Source organism: Sorex araneus, chromosome 3 (genome assembly GCF_027595985.1).
Source record: "Sorex araneus isolate mSorAra2 chromosome 3, mSorAra2.pri, whole genome shotgun sequence".
NCBI lineage: Eukaryota > Metazoa > Chordata > Mammalia > Eulipotyphla > Soricidae > Sorex > Sorex araneus.
The window spans coordinates 134524900-134548859 of NC_073304.1; the positions used below are offsets into that span (position 1 = coordinate 134524900).

At 38.9% G+C, this 23960-nt stretch overlaps 1 protein-coding gene across 1 annotated transcript in view; it reads right to left on the bottom strand.

Moving 5' to 3' along the window:
- The window catches only part of SEL1L2 (SEL1L2 adaptor subunit of ERAD E3 ubiquitin ligase), a 121519-nt gene that overhangs the window by 81154 nt on the left and 16405 nt on the right, over positions 1–23960 (bottom strand). The window contains exon 3 of the mRNA XM_055132141.1: positions 6673–6775. Within this exon, the coding sequence (XP_054988116.1) occupies positions 6673–6775 (103 nt within the window). The remainder of the gene's footprint in view (positions 1–6672; positions 6776–23960) is intronic.

Genomic DNA, 23960 nt, shown 5'->3' on the forward strand with positions numbered 1-23960 from the left:
GTAAAGTATACAGGGTGGCGCTGGAGTTGGTTCATAGGGATGACTGCCAGTGCTTCCACGTGTATTGGGAAGTTGGGGGAGGTAGCTCATCCAAGTCTGTGAAAGCCTGGAGATTTCAGTCACAAAACCCACATACCCAAATTTTCAGCAGATGGTATCTTGGTGAGGTCTTTCCTGAGATGGTGGAGTCAAGCCGAAGATATGGCGGCAATTTTGGATTGTGGAAGCAAGCAACTGCTGGGGGCTCTGCTTGGGCAGGCCACCAGGCCAATCTGCTCCCCTCCAATTTACCTCAGTCTGTTCAGCCATATGCGGGTCCGAGATTAACTGTGGCTTTTGATCTTTCAAGATTTATCTAAGGTTCTCTGAAATATGGCCAATAAATGAGCTTGTATAGCTGTGCAGGAGTTGCTTTGTGTGTCTCCCACTTACCTAATTTTTGGTCATGTAATTTCTTAATAAATGTGGTCCCAAGTTGTTGGGATCTGGCCATAGGCACAGTGGCAATTTTGGGGTATCAAGAAGGCACCATCAGGTTGCTGATGCATTTGCCCGCAGGTATAGGTTGACCTGCTGGCAGCACCATACCCCTGCCTTTAAACTTTTAATAGGGCTACACTAAATTTGTTGATTGATTTAGGTGATAGAGCTTATTGTTAATTTTTCTGACACTTGAGCTCAAATATATTTTCATCTCCTTGTGCTTTCTATTTTATTTTTTCCAAGAGGTCTTATAATTTTTTTTTTTTTTGCATGGCAGCCTTTTACATTTTTTGCTGTTTGTTTTTGGGCCACATCCAGTGGTGTTCAGAGCTTGTTCCTGGCTCTGGGTTCAGGGATCACTCCTCATGGGATTCACAGGATCATATGAGGTACCAGGACTCGAACCTGGGTCAGTCACCTGCAAAGCAAACACCGTACCAGCTGTACTATCACTCTGACCCTGGCCTTTCACTTTTTTGTGTGTATATGTGATTAAAAGCTTTCATTTTTTCCTTTTTCCCTTTATAAAATTGAATCACTGTGAACTACAAAGTTACAAAGATATTTATGACTGAGTTTCAGGCTTACATTGTTCTAACTCACTTCCAAATCCCTTCATTCGTGCCCATTATCCTCCACCAGTGTCCTCAGTTTTCCTCCTATATCCCCAAGCCTGCCTCTGTGGAAGGCACTTTTTTCCTTCCCCCATTATCCTAGTGTTCGATTCTTCAATTTGTGCCCCTACCCCCATGTAGGATGACATTACTATGTCCTCTACCCCGTGCCATGAGTAGCTTGTCCCAGTTTTTCCCGGATTTTAGGCTTACCCCATTCTCACCCATCAAGGTGTTCCAGAATCTCTCCCATCCATTTGTTTAGCTATAATCACTTCTCTATGCTCTCTTCCACAAAACAGTTAATCTGCTTTCCCTTAATCTGACTCTGCTAATTTATAAGGTCAGACCTTCCTAGAACACTGAATATTATAACATTGCCTTTCTCCCCTCTTTATGCCTTTTGAATAATTTACTTTAAAGCAATGTCTTTTTTGTATAGACACAAGAAGACAATATTATATTTTTGTAACTTGGGGCTTAATTGGCTTTGAATATTATTTCCTCCCGGGCATCTGCTTTCTCCACTTAAGCCTCAGTTGCCCTCAGTTCTTAGCACCCCAAAAGCAGGGTCCCGACGAGGGATGGGACAGGTCCAGGGCAAGCGGTGAGTTATGTGCTACCCTGGCATTGAGATGGGCCTGGCCAAAGTGCCTAATTCTTAACTATAAATTAAGAGCTTGATCATAGACAAATGCTGTCATGATCAAAAAGTAATGATGAGACTAGGAACCTGCTAGGGATAGGAAAGACTGATCTGGCCTGAGCACTGTAGTCTGAGATTGAGATGGCCCCTGGAGAGCAATTCTATAAGCTTTAATGCATTTCTTATTGTGTCCATACAAAATGATTAATATTATGAATTCTTATATGTTTGCTGGCTGAGGAGAGGAGAAACACACTCATGGGACTCTACCCTTGGGTGGATCCTCCTGCTGAAAGAGAATTAAGTCCTAGGAGAAGCATCCCCTGAGGGAAAGGAACCTCAACCCGATTGATGGTGACCACACCTATGTGGACACCCCAACCCCCTCAAGCTTGGGAGATTTAACTAGGCTGTAAGAGTGGGTTGGGGGGCCAGATCCACAGATCCAGAGAGAGATCCAGAGCCGGGAGAGAAGCAGAGACAGAGAATGAAATAAACTGATCGAGCAACCAGTTTGGCCTTCTTCCTTCCGTCACCTGCCCTTGATCGACAGCACACACAAAAAAGATATTATTTTAAAGTAAACTATTCAAAAGGCATAAGAGGAGAAAGACAATATTAACTTACAATACAAGTTCACTGTCCTAGCAAGGTCTGACCTTACAAATTAACAGAGTTTGATTAGAGGAAGAGCAGATAAACTGGTAGAAGTGGTTACAGATAAACAAAGGAATGGAAGTGACTCGGGAGCACTTTGATGGGCGTGACTGATATACCTAAACTCCTAGTGGCAAGGGGAGCAGGACATACCAATGTAGTCTAGAATTGTTTAGAGATTATTACCAGATTAGCCCAAACTCTGTGGCAAGGGAGAAAGTACAAGCCAATGATATCCTACAATATCTAGAAAACCTTAAAGAATCCACAAAAATGGCTCCTAGAAACAGTAGATTTGCACAGTAAAATGACAGGTTACAAAAATTAACATGTGTAAATACATGGTTTTCTTATATGCAAATAATGAAAGAGAAGAGAGGGGTATTTCATAAATTCCATTCACATCTTACTGATTACCTAGGTATTGACTTAACTAAAGAGGCAAAAGACCTATAAAAAGAAAATGAGGGGCTGGAGCAATAGCACAGCGGGTAGGGCATTTGCCTTGCACACGGCCTACTTGGGTTCAATTCCCAGCATTCCATATGGTCCCCCCGAGCACCGCCAGGAGTAATTCCTGAGTGCATGAGCCAGGAGTAACCTCTGTGTATCGCTGGGTGTTACCCAAAAAGCAAAAAAAGAAAAAAAAAAGAAAATGATAAAATACTGCTTTAAGAAAAAAAAGACACAAGGAAAAAGGAAACATATCCCCACATCCCCTGCTCATAGATTGGGAGGATTAACATTGTCAAAATGGCAAAACTCCCCAAAGCATTATACAGATTCAATGCAGTCCCTATAAGGATACCCATGACATTTTCCAAAGTAATAAATAAAGCACTCCTGAAATTTATATGGAACAATAAGCCCCCGCAAATATCTAAAGCAATCCTTGGGTAAAAGAAGATCGGAGGCATTACTTTCCCCAACACCAAACTATAAAGTGGTAGTAGTTAAAAGTGACATGTGGGGGGGCTGGAGCAATAGCACAGGGGGGCTGCAGCAATAGCATAGTGGGTCGGGTGTTTGCCTTACATTCGGCTGACCTGGGTTTGATTTCCTAGTATCCCATATGGTCCCCCGAGATTGTATATAGTATACAATACTATATATAGCATCTGTACTTATAACAGCATTGGCTTGTTACCCATATGGGCCAGGAGTAATTCCTGAGTGCAGAGCCAGGAGTAAACCCTGTGCATTGCCGGGTGCTACCCAAAAAGAAAAAAAAAGTGGCATGGTACTGGAACAAGGACAGACCATCAAATTAATGGAATAGAATAGAAACCCAAAGATAGACTCTCAGGCATATAAGTTAATCTTTGATAAAGGAGCAAAATACATCAAGTGGATCAAGAGAAAGCCTCTTCAACAAGCGAAAAATGGGAAACTGGTTGGCATGTTCAAAAAAAATGAACTGTTCTCTTTCTAATGCCATGCACAAGACCTAGATATCAGACCTAAATCCATAACTTAAATAAGGAAAATATAGGCAGAACTCTCCATGGCATAGAAGCTAGAAGCCTTTCACTTTTCAAGTTAAATTATTGCAAGTAATTTTTTTCATACAAATATATGGGACATTGGTTGCCTGGTTCCTCTTTCTGCTCATTCATTATTTACACATATAAATACATTGGATACTTGTATATTGATTTCATAGCCTGCCATGTTGCAATATTCTTTTATCATTTCTTAAAGTTCTTATTTGTATCTTTGAGATTTCTCTATGTATCTTATATCGTATGCAAATAGTGATAGTTTTATTTCTTCCTTACCAATTTAGATTCTTTATAAATCTTTACTTAATTACTCTTGTTAGGACTTACAATACTATATATAGCATCTGTACTTGTAACAGCATTGGCTTGTTAAATAATTTCTCCTTCAAATATAAGATGATCCCGAATGTATGAATGAATAAATAGGCCCAGGATTAGAAGTGGACGATGAGCTGATGCTACTAATTACTGCTCTCTCAGATGTAAGACAATAGAATTGGTGAGGTTGGGCCCGAGAGATAGCACAACAGGAAAGGTGCTTGCTTTGCATCTGATTGACTTGGGCTCAATCCCTGGCACCTCATGTAGTCCCCTTAGTCTAGCAGGAGTGATCCCTGAGCTCAAAGCCAAGAGTAAAACCCTGATCACTGCTGGGTGTGGCCCCCAAACAAAACAAAGCAAAATAATTGGTGAGGCAAGAATAGAGTAAGATTGAGGAACAAATGGCAGTGAAACTATTTCTCTTTGGCTAGTAAGGTATGTATCTTTATCTTTCCATACCAGAATTTCTAGATGGGTCTAGATGTATATCTGGATTAAGGGGAGAGCATATAATTATGAAAACAATGATTTTTCAACTAGTTTTACCAAAAAACACTGGTATGTTTAGTTATGAGCAAATTTAATTTGAATACCCCACTGCTCCCAAATCAGAAGGGTCAGAAGACTTCACTAATTATGCTGCAGCAAAATAAGATGCTTTTTTTGCACCTTTGAGCAAGGATATGAGCAGAGTCTGCTAGTCAAGAATAGCTGAGGGCCAGAAAGACATTATAGCATTATGGTGCTTGCTTTATGCAAGGCTGACTGAAGCTCAATTACTGAATCCACATATGAGCCTCCAGATCTACTAGGAGTGATCCCTGAGGTCAGAGGTAGGAGTGAGCCCTGAACACAACCAGATGTGGCCCCAAAACAAGAGATAGAGGGGGGATATCTTGAGACTGAAAGGTACCCAAATGAGTAACAATGGTGGGTTTTCCTACAAATTCTTGAATTTTCAGTGTGAGGTACCCCATGTTAAGTTGTTTATCTAGAATTATCTGATAATATTTTCCCCTCCAGGAATAAATCTGGATCAACTGCCAAGTACTTTAACCATTTATACTATCACTTCATCCCCAAAGCCTCATATTTGAACTAAGACTTTATAGACTCTGCTGCTGTTTCATATAGAATTGTCTAGCACAACTCTGGGATGCATCCCTCAGGGCTGGCTTGCTCATCTATGTAAAAGCAAAAGTGGTCTTCTTGTCGAGGCTCTAGAACCCATCCTTTCAATTACTGGCTCAAGACACATGCCTTCTCTCCCATGACTTCCACATACTAACTACAGGAGAGAATTACATGACTTTTTAAAATACTAGTATTAAATATCTCTTGGCTATATGTCAGGAACTGCTCTAAAACTTGATCATATTATTCAAGACTCAAAGAGAGTAATTTGTGTCTCAATAAATGACAGTATTCAAAACTGATCCCAAGATTTTAATTGGAGACATGGAATGATCATCTCAGGTGTGGAGGAGCGGCCAGGAGGGGAGATTTCTCTTCTTTTTTTTTCTTTTTTTGCTTTTTGGGTCACACCTGGCAGTGCACAGGGGTTACTCCTGGCTTTGCACTCAGGAATTACTCCTGGTGGTGCTTAGGGGACCATATGGGATGCTGGAAATTGAACCTGGGTTGGCCGCGTGCAAGGCAAACGCCCTACCTACTGTGCTTTCGCTCCAGCCCCAAGATTTCTCTTCTTGAGACAAAATAATTTAGAGAAAAAAGAAACAATAGACACAGTGAAATTGTGTAACCACAGTTGCCTGTGCATTGGTGATTACTTCACTTGAATGAACGTCCTTCAATTTCTGTTCTCAACATTTAAAGGGAAACAACCAAGTTCTTAATTTGTAAGATCATTCTGGGGATTAAAAGGACTCATATACCAGAAAAAAATGTTGAAAGATTATAAAGTACTGATCAAATGCTCAGGTAGGCAAAACATTCTAAAATTGAAAATATAGTTTTATTTCATTCATAATAAATAATAAATTGAAGACAAGCTAATATTTTAATGTGAATATATAGACGTGTGTCTTAATTTTTCACTTCATTTATTTTGCAGGAAGCACAGTTTCACATATGCTTCTTCAAATTTTCTAAATATAATTTGATGATTTTAAAAATAAAAACATGGCGGCCAGAGAGATAGTGCAGTAGGTAGGGTGCTTGCCTGGCACACAAACAACTGTGTTGTGCTGTGTTTGATCCCTAGCACCCGATACAGTCCTTCAAGCTCTCCCAGGAGTGATTCCTGAGAGATAAACTGGGAGTAAATACTGAGCACCACCGCATGTGATCACAACACAAACAAAAAACTTGTGTGAAAATAAACTTAATCACTCACTATCCCTTAAACTTTCAATGATAAGTTAGATTTTGAATTGTTTCTTTTTATCTAAGCTAGAAACATAAGTTAAGAAATTTTGTGAAGACTTACTCTGCTTTCTGCTTTTGACTTTTAGACTGCTGGAGAATCTCGACACCCATCCTAAATAGCTGGTCTCCTTCAACTGTAATATTTTTCTTTTCTTGTTTATCTGCTACATGTAGGCAAACAAAAATAAACCAATTTTATCTTCATAAAATAAAAAATGATCTGATATAATATTCAAGCATTATTTATAAATTAATAATAAATAAATATTCATATTTATTTATGTTTGGGGGTCATTACCAAGTAGTCACCCAGGGCTTACTTACCCTGTGCTCAGGGATCTCTCCTGGTACATGCTTATGGGACTATATGGATAGTGAATGGAGTTTGTGGTCATATGTACCACAACAGCCATTCAGTAAGCTGATCTTCAGAGTTATCAGGGGATTTTCACATTTGCCACTACCAGTTGGGGATGGCTGACCTGAACCATGGTCTGATGAGCAGGGATCACCTTCAACCTGATATTTGCTGCCACCTCTGAGATAGCAGTTTCTAGTTGCTCTCTCAGGAAGGACAGCTTGCAACTCTAGCCCGAGGACACCTGCACCCCTGCTAGTTCCTAGTCTCTTTCCAACACACTACAGATCCAAACAAAAAAAAAACCTAGTATTTTATAAAAATATAGGGCTATACCTCATGTTGCTCAGGACTTAGTACTACCTCTGCACTCAGGGATCCCTCCTAGCAGTCCTCTGGGGAACATATGGGTGCTGAGTATCCAATCTGGCCACCAGGTTGGATAAGGGAAGTGCCTTATCTGCTGGACTAACACAAACTGAATTGTTTGTGCATCCTTTGAGTTTGGTGCCCTCTTAGGTTGCAAATTCAAGTCTAGTGTATTCTCTTCATGGGAACTTCCTTCGGTTCCAACTGACAGCAGCTACTACAAGCCGGTCAGATTGTATGGCAGTTTGAATCGGAGGGTGGGCTAAGTCAGATGGGGTGGTATCATGTCTACACTCATGCTGTGAGACTCTGAGATTGTCACCCTGATGATGGGGCTCACTTTGGGAATGATTACACCCAGTCCAGGCCAAGTATAATCCTGACATTATGCTGAGTACAAAACTGAATCTGAGCCAGAGAGATAGTAGAGCAAGGCACTTGCCTTGCTCCTGACAAGCCAGAGTTCAATACCTGGCATCCCATTTGGTTCTCAGAGCCCCGCCAGGAGCGTTTCCTGAGTGCAGAGCCAGGAATAAGTCACCCCCAAAATAACAACAACAAAATCGAATTCTGTAAGAAGCCTAAATGTGCAGCATCTCGGCCAAAATCTGTCAGGTATGATGGGGCCTTATCTGTCCAGGTAGCAAGCCTGTTGTGGTGAAACTGAGACAGCAACCCTAGAGGTGTGGTTTATCTCAGTCATGGCTGCTTTATGCTCACACTGGGATTGGCAGCCCACTGAGTTGAGACCCGCAAACCCTATGTCTGTTACTGAGTCCTTTGCATTCATCACTCTCCTGCCTGATGTTGGCGTTTCCTTCTGGTATCAGATATCTGGACTGACTGCTTCTTTTCCTCTTTCTTTTCCTCTTCTTTTCCTCTTCCAGTTTCTCCCTTTACCCAGCCCTGGGAACACTTCTTAGCTCTGGACTTAACTGCAGTTCTTCATTTCACAGTTTAGTCTCCCTGAGATGATGGCCACTTTCCCAGGGAATTTTCTCATTGAGACCCCTTGTGGGGTGCTGTGCTCTATTTAGGATTTATGGGTTCTTTGTGTTGGCTCCAAAGGAACTCTCACAGAATTCCTCTCTTTGGACTATAGTGACCCCACCTTTTTTCTGTCTGTTTTTAAAAAGTTCTGGAGAGTGCAGGATACAGAAAGATGCTTCTGGCTAGAGGAGAAGAAGGGATGTTCCCAGCCTTAGATTGGAATGTGGTGCTCTGCAAGAAGCAGGAAGCTTGGTCTCCAAGGGAGGGGGTTATCAGGTATACCCTAAAATCTAGATCTTTGACATGTGTCTCTCAATGGTCTATAAACTTCAAAGATGTAAGAACTTAAGATATAGGGGGCTGGAGCGATAGCACAGCAGGTAGGGCGTTTGCCTTGCATGCAGCTGACCCGGGTTTGATTCCCAGCATCCCATATGGTCTCCTGAGCACCTCCAGGGGTGGTTCCTGAGAGCAGAGCCAGGAGTGATCCCTGTGTATCGCTGGGTATGACCCAAAAAGAAAAAAAAAAAGAACTTAAGATATAAGGACCTGAGCAGCTGGCATCTCTGGGATGAACAATATACACCTAGGAATAGAAAAAAGAGAATTCTGGAATATGTTGCTCTGTCCAAGTTTCCCTCTCCTTTTCACACCCTTGATTAAGCAATATTGGTGATGAGCATCAAGAATCAAAGAGGGTTGATTGGATGTGTTAGAGCTCACCTAATAGCATGGGTAAGACAGATAGAAAGAATACCAATAATATCTTACTTTGTTGGATGAGATCACAGATTAAATTAATAGGATTTAAGAAGAATAAGAAATAGAATTTTATTAGCTACAACATTTCTCAAAAATATGTAGATTTAGTATAATATACAAAACTTCATAGTTTTCCAAACACAACACTGGTTTACAGATGGGGAAAGGTGTTTGAAGGGAAAATCAGACTTAGATCATCCAACTCATCCCCACACTCCCTCATACATACACCTTTCACAATATCATAGCACCTCTTTACCATATTCTGAAAACCTTATTAAGTGAACCATGCATTTTAACAAAGACATTCCTTGATTTTATGCCTCATTAACAAGACCACAAAGAATTTTCAGTGATTTTTACTTTTCTTAAGAGGCAAGCAGAGCTGTTCACACTGTTTTATAAGTTGAATTTTTAAAATCCAAAGGCCAATTTGTGGTTAGTTTGAAAGCTACAAGTTATTTAATCAATCCAGTAACACTAATGCTTTTAGCATTCAATTTATGCTTTGAGTTATATGTCATTGATACTCATGACTAAAGAGAAAAATAATGGGCAAAACTTGTAAACGTGTTTGGAATAGCAATCATTCCTATTAACATGCTTTCAAAGAGCAAGTAAAAATGTTGAAAGGTCAAATCTGCATACATGGATGCATGTGTGTATGCAATTATTTACACTACAGATTTCTAGCTATGGCTTTAACTTTTATTTGAATGTGTTAGAGTAATTATTTTATCATACTTCCAAATGATTGAAATACAAATTTCATTTGCTATAGTAGGTTAAATTATTAGATAAAATTATCTTGATAATGCTTTAATTTTTTATGGTATAACAATTTCCAAATTGGTGGAAAGCACAGTTTTATCATTTCTCCACACCTGACTGATATGATGTAGACTGAATATATCCCAAAGTTTATATTTTAAGACAAAGTTTCCAGAACTTTAGAATGTAGACTTACTTATAGGTAAGTTATTTTGAAAGGCAATTACTTAAAATGAAACCATAAAGGTTGATCCTAATCCAAAAGGACTGATGCTCTTTAAGAAAAAAAATTTTTATTGAATCACAGTGAGATACACAGTTACAAGGTTGTTCATGAGTGGGTTTCAGTTATATAATGTCCCAGTACCCATCTCTTCACCACAGTACATTTCCCACCACCAATGTCACCAGTTTCCCTCCCACCACCATCCCCTAGTCCCCTAGCTCCCAGCACCTTCTCTCTCTCTCTCTCTCTCTCTCTCTCTCTCTCTCTCTCTCTCTCTCTCTCTCTCTCTCTCTCTCTCTCTTTCTTTTTGGCCACTATATATTGCAATACAGACACTGAAAAGTTACCATGTATATCCCTTTAACTACTTTCAACACTTAGTTCTTGTCCAGAGTCATCATTTCTAACTATTAGTATTATACTGGTCCCTTCTCTATTCTAACTGTCCTTTGCCTGCCATGCATTGTGGCAAGTTTCCAACCATTGACCAGTCCCTTCTGGCCCCTGTTTTACCGGGGACTGATGTTCTTGTAAGATGGAGACACCAGAATCATGTGGATACAGAGAAAGAACCAGAAAAGAACATAGTGAGTCAATTAACTATAAGCCAAGGACAGAAGCCATAGAATGAATTCACCACCATTGACCCCTTGATATTGAACTTCTAGATTCTAGAACTGTGAGAAATTAAAGTTATTCAGTTTAAGTCACTGATATATATATATATATATCTATGTTATATATAAACAGGGGCTGGAGCGATAGCGTAGTGGGTAGGGCATTCGCCTTGCACTCAGCTGACCCTTGTTCGATTCCTCCGCCCCTCTCAGACAGCCCGGCAAGCTACCGAGAGTATCTCACCCACACAGCAGAGCCTGGCAAGCTACCCGTGGCATATTCAATATGCCAAAAACAGTAACAAGTCTCACAATGGAGACGTTACTGGTGCCCGCTCGAGCAAATTGATGAACAACAGGATGACAGTGACAGTGATATATAGATATATACAGATATACATACATATATATCTGTGTGTGTATATATATTGTGTGTATATATATATATATGTATGTAGGGCATTTGCCTTGCACACGGACGACCTGGGTTCAATTCCTCCACCCTTCTCGGAGAGCCTGGCAAGCTACCGAGAGTATCTCGCCTGCACAGCAGAGCCTGGCAAGTTACCCGTGGCATATTCGATATACCAAAAACAATAACAACAAGTCTCACAATGGAGACATTACTGGCACCCGCTTGAGCAAATCAATGAGCAACGGGATGACAGTTGTTGAAAGTATATATGTATATATATGTACATAATATATATACATATATGTGTGTGTGCAATTTTTTTATTTTGTAGCAGTCCTAGCAAACTAATGTGGACTTGAACCATGAACTGTAAAGGAAATGAGTTTCTCCTTCTTTCTGTATGTGTGTATGCAATTCACAGTTGTGTAGGAAAAGGGTACAGAAAACTTAGCTTCCCAACAGAACAATGGATACTTTCTTCTGAAAGTTCACTGGTGAAAGGATGCCTATTGGGACATTCTATTACTGAAACCCAATCATGAACAACTTTGTAACTGTGTATCTAATGGTGATTCAACAACAACAACAACAACAATAATAATAAGATGTAAGCAAAACAGGACAAAACTCCTCTGGACCCCAACTCCAGGATCACATCCACTGCCTGTGGGCTACTTATTCCACACAACTTCAGGGTTCAAGGCCCAGTCAACCTCCAGTGGTCTGGATATGCCAAGGGATGGGAAAGTCATTTCTTTTAGTTTACTAAATTTAAGATTTTTTAATTTAAAAATTAAAAAAGTTAAGTTTTAGGAATTCTAAGTTACCATATTTCCATAGTCTTTAGGTGCTGGGCATCTGACTTCTTCAGGCGCTGGTTTCCCACCTCTGACAAATGTCCTAAGTGGGCAGTGTAGTAGGTAGAATTGCCATGTGTCCAGGCTACTTCTTTTCAGAGAAATGGGAATCTGTTTCTTCTCTTGCTAACTACTAAAAAAATATTTTTTAAAAAATATTTTGTGCTTTTTTTAAAAAAAAACCTGAAGTTACTAAGTTATAACTGAAGTTACATGATATATACATGAAGTTACTAAGTTATACATGATATTTGGTTTCAGGTATATACAATGTTTCAACACAAATCCTGTGCCTAGAGTCCTCTTCCCTCTACCAATATCCTACTCCCACCCCCATTCACTGCTGGTGGGAATGTTGAACTAGTCCAGCCTTTCTAGAAAATAATATGGACATTGCTGAAAAAGAAAAAACCCAGAAGTAAGAATCGAGCTTCCATTTGACCCAGCAACTCCACTTCTTGGAATATGCCTTATAGATCCAGAAACAAATTAAGGAAAAAACATTTGCACCCCCATGATCCTGCAGCACTAGCCACAATCTGGAAACAACCCAAGTATCAAGAATAGAAGACTGGATAAAAAAGCTAAGGTGCATCTACACAATGGAATACCACTCAGCCATAAGGAAGGACAAAGCTATGCAATTTACTGCCACATGGAGGGACCCAGACAGCATTGGGCTGAATCAAGTTAGTTAGAGACTGACACAGAAAGATCTCTTGCATATGTGGGATATCAAGAAACAAAACAGTGGGACAATGAATACCCCCAAATAATAAAAACAAAGAGCATGAGAACTAGTATTCAGTATATGCCTCTCAAGGGAACTGGGGGAGAGGAGAGGAATGGGGGCAATGTCTACCACCAGGAGGAGGTAGTGTTGAAAGATGGTAAAAGGTTATGGACGAAACCTATCAGCAATAGTACTGTAAACCATAGTGTAAATATCATGTATATGTAGATATATATGTATATATTTAGAGAGAGAGCCTCTCTCACTAAGCTTCAAAAACGGAAAATTTCCCCAATCAAGTCTATTTCTTGATCCTATCAATTGTGGAATTCACACAGCATTCTCTTGCCCAACGATGACTAAAAACTAATCTTTGGAGCAAAAGGGGCCATTTATTAATTTCAGATATTAATAGGAAGGAATTTAATTGAGATAACCTGTTTATCATTCAAACATAAACTTGCTCATTTAAGTGATATGAATTGAACACTTACTATGTATTGGATATAGCTTTTGATGTTATGTTACAAAGATAGAGGAACTGTCAAAGTCTCAAGGACAGACATGGTAGCCAAAGTTTACAATGCTGTATGGCAAACACTATGTAATAAAGCACTGTTGGAGTTAAGGAGATTGTGTTGTAAGCAAATGAAATTTAGTCTATTGATTTAATCTGAAAGATCTTTTTGGGAGAGTTTTGAAGTTTCCCAAAAAGAGACTTCAAATGAATCAATCGGATCTTATCAGGTCAAAAAGACATCTTTTCAACCAAAGAGGTTACTAATGAAATGGACTGAAATCCAATCCTTGTAGGACTTCCAACTCTGAGCACAAAGACTCTGATGAGTCTAATAGGTTGAAGATAAGGCTGCTCATTAATTATCTATAATAATACCAATAGTAGAAGTCCTAGCATCTAGAAAGAAAACAAGAGTGCTTTCGAGAAGTAAAATGCATGATGCAAACAGCAAATAACCCAAATGTTTTTCTCTGGCTAAGTAAAAGAAAGAAATTTCACACTTTGGTATTTTAAAATAGGTAGGATTTTTTCATGTGATATATATGAAATTGTGCATTTTTTAAAAAAGAAGTGTCTCTGTAATTCACCCGAGTATGAGACAATGATGAAGATCAGGAACAGAAAGCACATCTTCAAAGAAGAATAAGGGTTGAATGAACTCGTTGATCACTGTGTTCAGGCTGACAAATGGTAGTGAGGAGAGTGGATAGAAGAATGAGGAGAACATGGGAAGAAGCTTTAAAGGTGAAAGCAGATTATGTAAGAGAAAGAATGATAGCAAGTGGGAGAAATGCATCTATGATCAGAGAAAATTATTTTAGACATCAATGTATTGCTAAAATAGCTCCACACTTAGCTGGCAAGTGTCAGAAGAGAAATTGAGACACAAATTATTGAAATTAAGGCATCTAGTGACTAATCAAGTTTCCACTAGGATATCATTCTAGGATCTACAACTATTGACTGACCAATCTTAGAAAATACATTCCAGGCCCCTTGTCTATGGAAGGTGATAATCCCCTAGAACAATTCTTTCTTCAACTTCCTAAAGTTCTGGAACCCTATATTTGTTCAATTCCTTTCCTTATTCTATTCTACACTCCCATTATATTGTTTCCACCACAAAACCCAAAACTAGAAGTTTTAATTTAAATGTAAATAAGTAAACAAATACCATTTATATCATCCAAAAAAGAATAATAAGTTAATTATTTTGTATACCAAATTATAGTTAACTACTTATGAATCCCATAAAAGATTATTGAATCAAAGGAATTAATTTGCTTGAGCTAAAGACTTTTATTTAGTTTAAAAATCAGTTTTCACCATTAAAGTGATATAGATATAAAACAGGAAATTCTCTTTCTTGCAGAAAATCTTGCCTACAGACACTACATCCTTCTTGACTAATTTCAATTACATTTAATATAAACCAACTTCAGCTTCTGATTTCCTGAATAATTCATCAGAATAGCTCTTCACATTTGCCTTTAATGTGTGCCCAAAAGATAAAATTTAGATAGAGAGGGAAAATGATCCATTACTAAAAACAACATTCTATCCTAGAAAGAATGACTCAGCAAAGTCTAATGAAATAAAATGTGATCAACTTAAATGTACTGAATAAAAATAAAGATATTTTCAACAACCAGGTTTATACATATTGTCCCTTTTTTATGACTTCCAAACATAAATGCTACTAGTGGAACTGCTAGGAAATGGTAGACAAATTGTAAGTAGAAAAAAAAATGTTTCCTATTCAAATTTCTAGTAAGCAAATGTGGTATAAAGATTTACATAGAGAAAAATGCAGCATAAAGAAGGCAAAGCTTTAATTCAGTAATACATTTACGTTAAGTTATGAGTAAAGAGAAAGAAGTTTACAAATATATAAAGTGAAAAGTCAAAACAAATATGTGTTATAATAGGAGCTAACATAGCTAACATTGATAAAATACTTATGCATGGGTTTCTCTCTGACTATAAGAGGAATTGACCACTATCAATCCCATATTATAGTGGAGGTGATGTAAGCACAGGCAAGTTTAATAACCTGTCCTATGTCATACACTTGGTATAGGCAGACTGTTCAACTCTATGCAGTGTGGTCCCCAGAATCTGTGATCATACTGCTTCTCAGTGTTATATGACATGCAGAATTATGCGATATACATATTTTCTGTGAAAGTTTTGCACTAGGTTAAAGGTGTTTTAAAATTGAAATTTAAAATAATTTCTTATAAATATTTTAAGTTGTTTTAGAGTAATACTCAATCACACTGAGAAATGGGTTTCACATAACTTATTCTCATTAGATATCATAGCTTTAATTTGGACTATTTTCTAATGACAATCTGTCTAACAAGGATGTTACATATTCCTCCACCTTTTTCAGCTATAATGAGAATGATTTAACCTGTTCTTGAGACTCAAGAGCATGCCTGAGAAAACCCCACCAAGAACCTTTAAAAGAATGCCTGTGAGAGGAAGCCCTTAAAATAAAGGAGAAGAAAAAGGGGAAAACAGATGGTGACATGCAGTACTTGCAGCCCTCTGTGGGGTAAGTGGTCAGCTGACAGACTGAACTAACTTAACTGCTTCTTCTAATTTGTATCACTTTGGATTACTTTTGTTTCCCAAAGGGTGCAGGGATAATTTTAAGTGACATACACACAAACTTAAACATTTTTGTTGTTAATATATTTTGTATATATTCATTTATAGATTCTATAAGTGTCCAGGAGACTTATTTTCTTTAAAAAATATTAACCATGAGGGCTGAAGATATAGTACAGCAGGTAAGGCACTTACCTTGTATGTGGCTAACCTGGGTTACATCCCCAGCATCTCATATGATCCCCCAAGCACTGCCAGGAATAATTCCTAAGTGCAGAGCCAGAAATAACCCCTAAACATTGCCAGGTGTGCCCCCCCAAAACAGAACAAAATTAACTTTGGGTCAGAGATGTAACTCAAAGGGGTGGAGCACATGCCATATTTTCTTGAGACCCAAGTCAATTTTTTAAATATAAGTTTTTATTACTGTTTTGGGGTCACACCCAGTGATGCTCGGGGGTTACTCCTGACTCTGCACTCAGTAATTACTTCTGAAGGTGCTTGGGGGACTCTTTGGGTTTAGTCGAGTGCATGCAAGGCAAGTACCCATATCACGCTGTACAATCTCTCCAGTTCCATATGCTCCAAGTCTAATACCCAGAACTATATTATATGTACCACCACCCACTTCCAACACTGCTGGGAGTATCTATAGTGGCCCCTGGCACTACTGGGGTAACATAGAACTGTCAGAGCCAAGTACTTAACTGTCAGGTCAGCTGGGCCTTATATCTTTGGAAGGGCAACAAAGCTCCTGAGCACTGCTGGGAACCCCTCCAATTACCCCCAAAGTTAACCATGAAATATTTCAGGAATACAAAAAAAATTGAAAAAATAGAATATAAACCTCCATCTTAAAATACAAAACTTAACAGATGGTAACATTTTGCCTTGTTTTAGGAAACAGGGTGTCATATACAAGTTTTACTCCCAGATCTGTTCTCTTTATCCCTTTTTAGAGTTATTGTGCTATAGTTGTTATGTTGCTTTTAAACTACATGTATGTATCCGATATTACTCCTATATTTTATATAAGTAGCATCATACTCTAATTAGTCTTGCAACTTCCTGTTGCACTTTTTGAGATGTATTCATCCAAGTATAAGCAAGTCTCATTCCTCTTAATAGTACCAGTTTAGGCCCTTTAAAAGTTCAAAGAATTTTAATATTGTATAAATAGTTCCATTTATTTAATCATATTAATATTTATCCTATCAAATTTTATCCTACCCATTCCACAAGCATTCCAACTAGAAATTTGGTTCACTTCTGTTACCAAAATCAATTTTGCAATATAAATTCTCTCTTCAATTTTGTTATATAAATGTTTCAGAATTTCTCTAGGATATACTTCTAGAAGTACACATACTGAGTGTGGGGTACATGTAATTTAAACTTTACCAAATTGCTTTTGAAAGAGAGATTGTTACAAACTGTTACTACTAATATAAGGGTTCTCAAATCCTCAGGCTTTGGATCATTCATAGGCTGGTAATTTCATATTTTCAATGTGTTAAATAATAAATTTATGCTATCAAATTTGCATTTCTGCAATTAGTTGAAAAGTATATCTATTAACCTTTAAAAGTCTCCCTCTTTTCAGAATTATCTATTAGTATTCCTTTGATTTTTTGGTAGATTTTCCTGATATAACCAAATACTAATGCTTAATTGGTTATGTGTGTTGCAATACCACAGTCTCCTGGTGTTTTTCTTCATTTTATTATAAAAAGTTTTGTTAAACTAGAATTAGCTCATGCTTTACTTATTAATTTTTTTTGTCCCACACCCGGGATGAAACCAAGGACCTCACTGATGCAAAGCAAATGCTTCTGAGCTACGTTCCTTGCCCTAAATTTTTTTTCAATTTTAATGTAGTTAAATTTATGAATTCTTCTACTATACTTTTGCTTTCATAAGAATTTCTTTGTAGAGATGTCTCCAGACCCTGCACCAGTCTGAGTCTCATCAGGGGCACCCCAGAGTGGGGGGCAGGTGAGCCCACCATCCACCCAAACAGAGCTCAAGGGCAGCCAAAACTTCCAAAACCCAATTGCTGCCCTGCTCAAGGCCAGTCTCCACAATTTCAGAATGAGCCTTATTCATGAGTGAATCTGTTGAAAAACCCAGGTATGCAGGTTTTGTAATAGAAATCTCCAGGCTCTCATGGAGTCAGGAATGGGCAACCTCCTCCCATCTCCCTGTTCTTCCAGAAGCCTGGCAGTCATGCCCAGGAATTGCCTCTAGAACCATATAAGTTCATAAAGAACCATGATCCAGAGATTCATAAATAAATCTTTGAACAGATTAACAAGATGCAGAGATGGCTCCAGACCCCAATGTCAACATCCAATTAAAAAGTTAAATCCAGTTGTATCACCCTATCGAAATTTTAGAATTCCTGGAGTGACATCTCTTACTCTACATCACTGATGTACCAGGAGCAACATACCACATTGGATGGGGTGTAAAGTAGAAGGCGACTGACATTGATAAAAACAAATATTAGCACACAAAGCTCAACCTGTAACAACATGTTAGTAATCTCTTATTCAAGGGCTTCATGACTCCATGATAAGATACAACAATCTTCACACACTTTCTTCTAAGGAAACGTTTTTGATAATTTTTAGCAGATTATTCATAGCAAGCAATACACAATTAATTATTTAGGGCCTGCTACCTTGGGTGGTGGTTGAAATAATGGTGGTGGGAAGGTGCAATTGTGGTCAGATTGGTGTTGGAATATTGACTGTAATAAATTATTGTGCACAACTTTATAAAAATTAAATAAAAAATAACTAAACAACAACAACAACAAAAAGAATCTTTGTTATATCAATATATTTTTAAATAAATTAGGTCTTATATTCATATTTATGCCTATAACCAATCTAGAATTTACTTTTGTGTATGAATATGGAATCTGATCTTAAATCATCTTCTAAATGAGAGTAAATTGCCTGCATACATTCTCAGTTGATTTGCAGTGCTGGGGATTAAATGTAGTTCCTTATACATGCAAGGTATGAGTTCTGCCTTACCTTCTAGCTGATTTGTGACGCCACCTCTGTCCTACCAAATTCCTCAGTAATCTTGTCAGATCACCAAAATGAATTATGATTCTAGATTTTTTTCCTACATTTCAATTAATGCGCCAAATTCTGCTTTGTTTATCCAAATCTCATTCATTTTATTTTTTCACCGTCCTCTTTGTTGTAATTGCTGTGGTGATAATGGCTATATGCTAAAGATCACATCCTTGGCCTCAGAGCATACCACTTGACTGCAGTGCTTGCACACTTAGTTGCAGTGTGTTGGGGTTACACATATGAAGTTTTGGAGTTTGCCTGCCTGGTTGCAGTTTGCCAGGGGTCACATCCTTGCTTCTGGTTATAGCACTGAGGCTCATACCAGAGAGCAGATTAAGCTCTGCAGCAGTTACCTGTGCCAGAAATAAAACTGACAGCCTCACTCATGCAAGGTGGACAAGCTATATTTTCCAATGTTGCTTCAAAAGTATCTTGTCTTGTTTTCATATATACTTTTAGAGTTCGTTGAATGCCATGAAATTTTTAAGCATTTTGAAAACCACATTGGCAAGAAATGATATTTAAGAATTTCGAAAATTCTTATTCAGTAGATAAATAATCATTTATTTCAAGTCTTTTGTATATTTTCAATACAATTTTATGCTTTTCTCTTCTTAGACATCATGTACTTTCAAAGATTTATTTTAGCACACACTTTAGATTTTATTATTTAAAATAACATTAATTTGATTAACTTTTAACCCTATAACAAATCTTGTCACTGTCATCCCGTTGCTCATCGATTTGCTCAAGTGGGCACCAGTAACGTCTCCATTGTGAGACTTGCTGTTACTGTTTTTTGGCATATCAAATACGACAGGGGTAGCTTGCCAGACTCTGCCGTGTGGACGGGATTCTCTCCGCGGCTTGCTGGGATCTCTGAGAATGCCGGTGGAATCAAACCCAGGCTGCCTGCCTGCAAGGCAAATGCCTTACCCACTGTGCTATTTAGGTAGACCAAAAGTCCCGGGCTTTACAATATATTTACATGCGATACCAATGTTTCCCAAATCATTCTTCAAACCAAGATTCCTCTAGGCTTAGCATACCGAGTCACTTGATGGAAAACTGAATTCAATCTAGAGGTAACAAACAGTAACTTTATGGTGGTTGGGAATCTGAAATGAGTTCCATTTCTGCCATTACCGAATGTGTTTCACCTTGACATGTAGCAAACTGCAGTTTCTAACGCAGCTCACCTGCGTCCACGGTGTGAGGGTGGGGGACAGGTCCTTTCCCTTCCAGTGAGCAGGAGTCAGCCTCTGCAACTGTGTAACCAACACAATAAAGCAGAGGGGGGGGGGAGCTGGTACTTTGAATCCCAGCCCTACCCCCCCAGCACCCCCTGCTGTAGCCTGATGCTTCTGAGCAGCGCCTGGGTAGGGTGTCCCGAGTGAGACCCCGCAGCTGACGAACATACCCCCTGGGAGTACCGCTGGCTTCCCTGACGTTACCTAGAGGCCCCCCAATTTTTTAAATGCATTTTTTTAAAAAGCTGAGTGAGGGGCTGGAACTATAGCACAGCGGGTAGGGCGTTTGTCTTGCATGCATCCGACCCAAGTTCGATTCCCAGCATCCCATATGGTCCCCTGCGCACCGCCAGGAATGATTCCTGAGTCCATGGGCCAGGAGTAACCCCTGTGCATCGCCAGGTGTGACCCAAAAAGATGCTGAGGGAGGTCTTGACAGGTCAGTAATTGCTCACTGTGATGTAATAAGAGAGAAGGGAGGGGCAGGAAGAGATCTCCTCACTGGCCCCTTCAACTCCGGCTATACAGAACAACCGGGCAGCAGGGCCGGAAGTCCCGGGGGCTCAGGCGACTCGGGCGGGCTGCCTAAGGAGCTTTCCAACAGGGCTGGCTGGAGGCACAGGCGCAATTGAAAGAGCAACACAAAATTTAATATAAAAATTTTGCCACGCTCCTATTAATTCTTATAATTTAATACATTTTCCAGAATTTTCCAACAGATATCATATTTCTCTGGTGAACTATTCCTTTGGACATTAAGTTATGGATTTCTTATCTTAGTTTATTTCATCTGAATTATCAAATTACTTTAAATTTAGTATTGCCTGAGAAATCATTTCCATAGTTACTCAAAGTCTTTTTGTGTCATGTTTCAATTATGTCTCTTGCAAACAGCATATAGCTGAGTATAATGTTTTATTTTAACCTAACAGGTTTTGTCACTCAACTTCTGTGTATTTTCTTGGCTGCATTCAGGAAAATTCTATTGATATTGCGTTAAATTTATTAACATTTTCTTCCATTATGTTTAGGTGTCTGTTTGACCCATCAGGCAACTTGAATAAACATATTTTCATTTTTCTTAGCTCAGCTTATATTTTTGCACAGTTGCCAATTTTTTTGGTTCATGATGCCTTGCTTTCACATTGTTGTTTCACTATATGAAGACTTAGGCTAGCTTACCTTGAATTTGTTTTAGGCAGGAAAATAAGGGGTATTTTGAGTAAAACGCAGAAATTTGAACCAGCCAGAAGGCATGGACACTTTAACAAAGAGAATCCATTTTAGTAGAAAGCCATTGAGATATAGATTTTCAGGCCTAGTGTGAGGAAGCTTCTTGAAAGGAGAGGGGGCTGGACCCCTGGGGGAGAGGCCCTCCCGCCACCCAACAAAGACCCCACGAAGAACAAAAGACCGTCAATTACTTCCAACTCCTCTTGGCAACCACCCTAGCAACAGCCTGGGGCTAGTGGCCAGTTTGGAAATGAGCTTAAACTGCTTTTGACAAAGGTCACCTACATAAGTTGCCCTGGGTACATGTGTTGCTCCAGCACTTGCCACCTGCACCTCCCCTCTTTCCCTGTGTATTTTGGGCTCTTGCCACGCTGGAAAAGCCTGTGCTCTCTCTTGAGTACGTTTTGTTTGTTTGTTTTAATTGAATCACGGTCAGATACATAGTTACAAAGCTGTTCATGATCCAGTTTCAGTTATAAAATGTTCAACACCCATCCTTCCACCTGCGTTCATTTCCCACTACCAAGGTCCATGGCCCCACTACCCCCAAACTGCCTCACTACCTCTCTATGACTCTCTCTCTCTCTCTTCTCTCTTTCTCTCTTTCTCTTTCTCTCTCTCTTTTCACACACACACACACACACACAAACACACACACACAAACACACACATATTTTTGAACATTGTGGTTTTCAATACACACACTGCAAGTGGGTAAAGCACCAAAGATAAGGCCGTTATTTTGCAGCTGGTAGCTCCCATCCAGAGGGATCAATTCCAGCCATCATTGTCTTGGTGGTCCCTTCTCCATCCCAATTGCCCTCTCTCGCAGCACTTGTAGCAGCAGGCTTCCAAATGTGGACCAACCCTCCTGGCCCTTGTTTCTAAAACAGTGAATTATATATAAGTTGTTTATTAGGAAATATAGGGAAATTGCTGGGGGGGCATGGAAATAAACTGTCTCGATAACTGCCATGTGTCTTAACTTACTTCTCTCCTTACCTCCCTGTATTTCCCTAATAAACTTGTTATATATACTTCACTGTTTTATCTTCTCCTGAAATTCTTTTCTGTGAAGGAAAGGCCTGGGTAAGATTAGGACTGATTTTTCCTTTCCTGCAAAGAACAATTCCTTGCACCATTTTCATTTTGCAGGACCATGGGTCCCTGCAAAATTGGGTAGCAGGGATTATCTTCCACATTACATAGAACAAGCGGATGATAGACTTTGAGTGTCCATGCTGTGCAGGAGCTCATAGCTGACTTTCATCAGTCCTAACTCTCTCAGGCATGCCCTCGAATGATAGAGGTAGAGAAAAAGGGGTAGATTTCTGTCTCAAGGCAGCTGCCTCACTCCTCTCCACTTCAAATAAGCCACAGACAAGAAACTGAATATACGCATTGGCAGGTATATGTGTACGAAAACATACTCTCACTACATAGATTTTTGTTTGTGCATGGGAGAGGTGGGGTAGAGAGGGCTGCTGGGCCACATCAGGCAGTGCTCTGGGAACCATTCTGGATATTGAACCAGCTTTGGCCACCAGCATAAACACTTTGAACCCTGTGCTATCTGTAGCCCCAAATTTATTGTTTCTATGATTATAGATTTTATAAAATTTTCTTTTAATCTCATATTCAATGAGACTTTGGGATTAGGAATTATCAAAATATTTTCCACAAAATGTATTTTGGTTGTTGATGTCATTTCTAGATTTAAGAATTAAAGATAAATTTTATATGTTTACGTACTGGTTTGAAGAATTCACCAAAAAAAAAAAATCAAGGTACATAAGTTTAGATTCTTGTGTAAGTGCAGGATTGTGGCACACTTTTTCCTGTGGAAGTTTAAGGTGACAAAGATCTCCCTGGATATTTCAAATATCAATATTAAGTATTGTCACCCTGTAATGATGGGTGATATTTTTTATTTCCCATAATCTCTTCCTTCACAGCACACAGCTCTAGAAGCTGTCTAGAATTATTCAAATTTCTTCTTCCAATTCTCTCCTATAAAAAATTAACGCCAGTTTTACTTCCTTAATCTGGAGTTTAAAATCCAAGCTCAACTATTAAAAGATCCAATCACAACTTGCCAAAACATCAGCTCGCATGCTTATTTTAATCACTTTTAGCACCTGGGGATTTCACTTTCTTGTGAGCCAGTTTTACTCTAAAAATAGTAGAAGTTTTGGCACACTCTAGGTATCATTTGTAGGTAGCAGCAGGATTTTCATGAAGGATTGGCCCATGTGGCAGATTTTCAGTAATCTAAAAAAATCATTTTTAATCAGGTTCATTTAAAGTAACATTTTGGTAAGCAAGAGGAAGAGTAAGCAGATATACAGATAGGATTTACGAGAAGATGATTCTAAGATTCCAAGCATTTATTAATTCTGATGGTGTGGCCTTTATATTCCTAATCTGATCTGTCATTGGAACTAGATTGATCCTTCTTGGGCTAAATGTCTCTCTGGTGGGGGATATGAAAGAGGGAACTGACAGGAACTTCACAGCATCTTTCGCTTACATGCAAAATT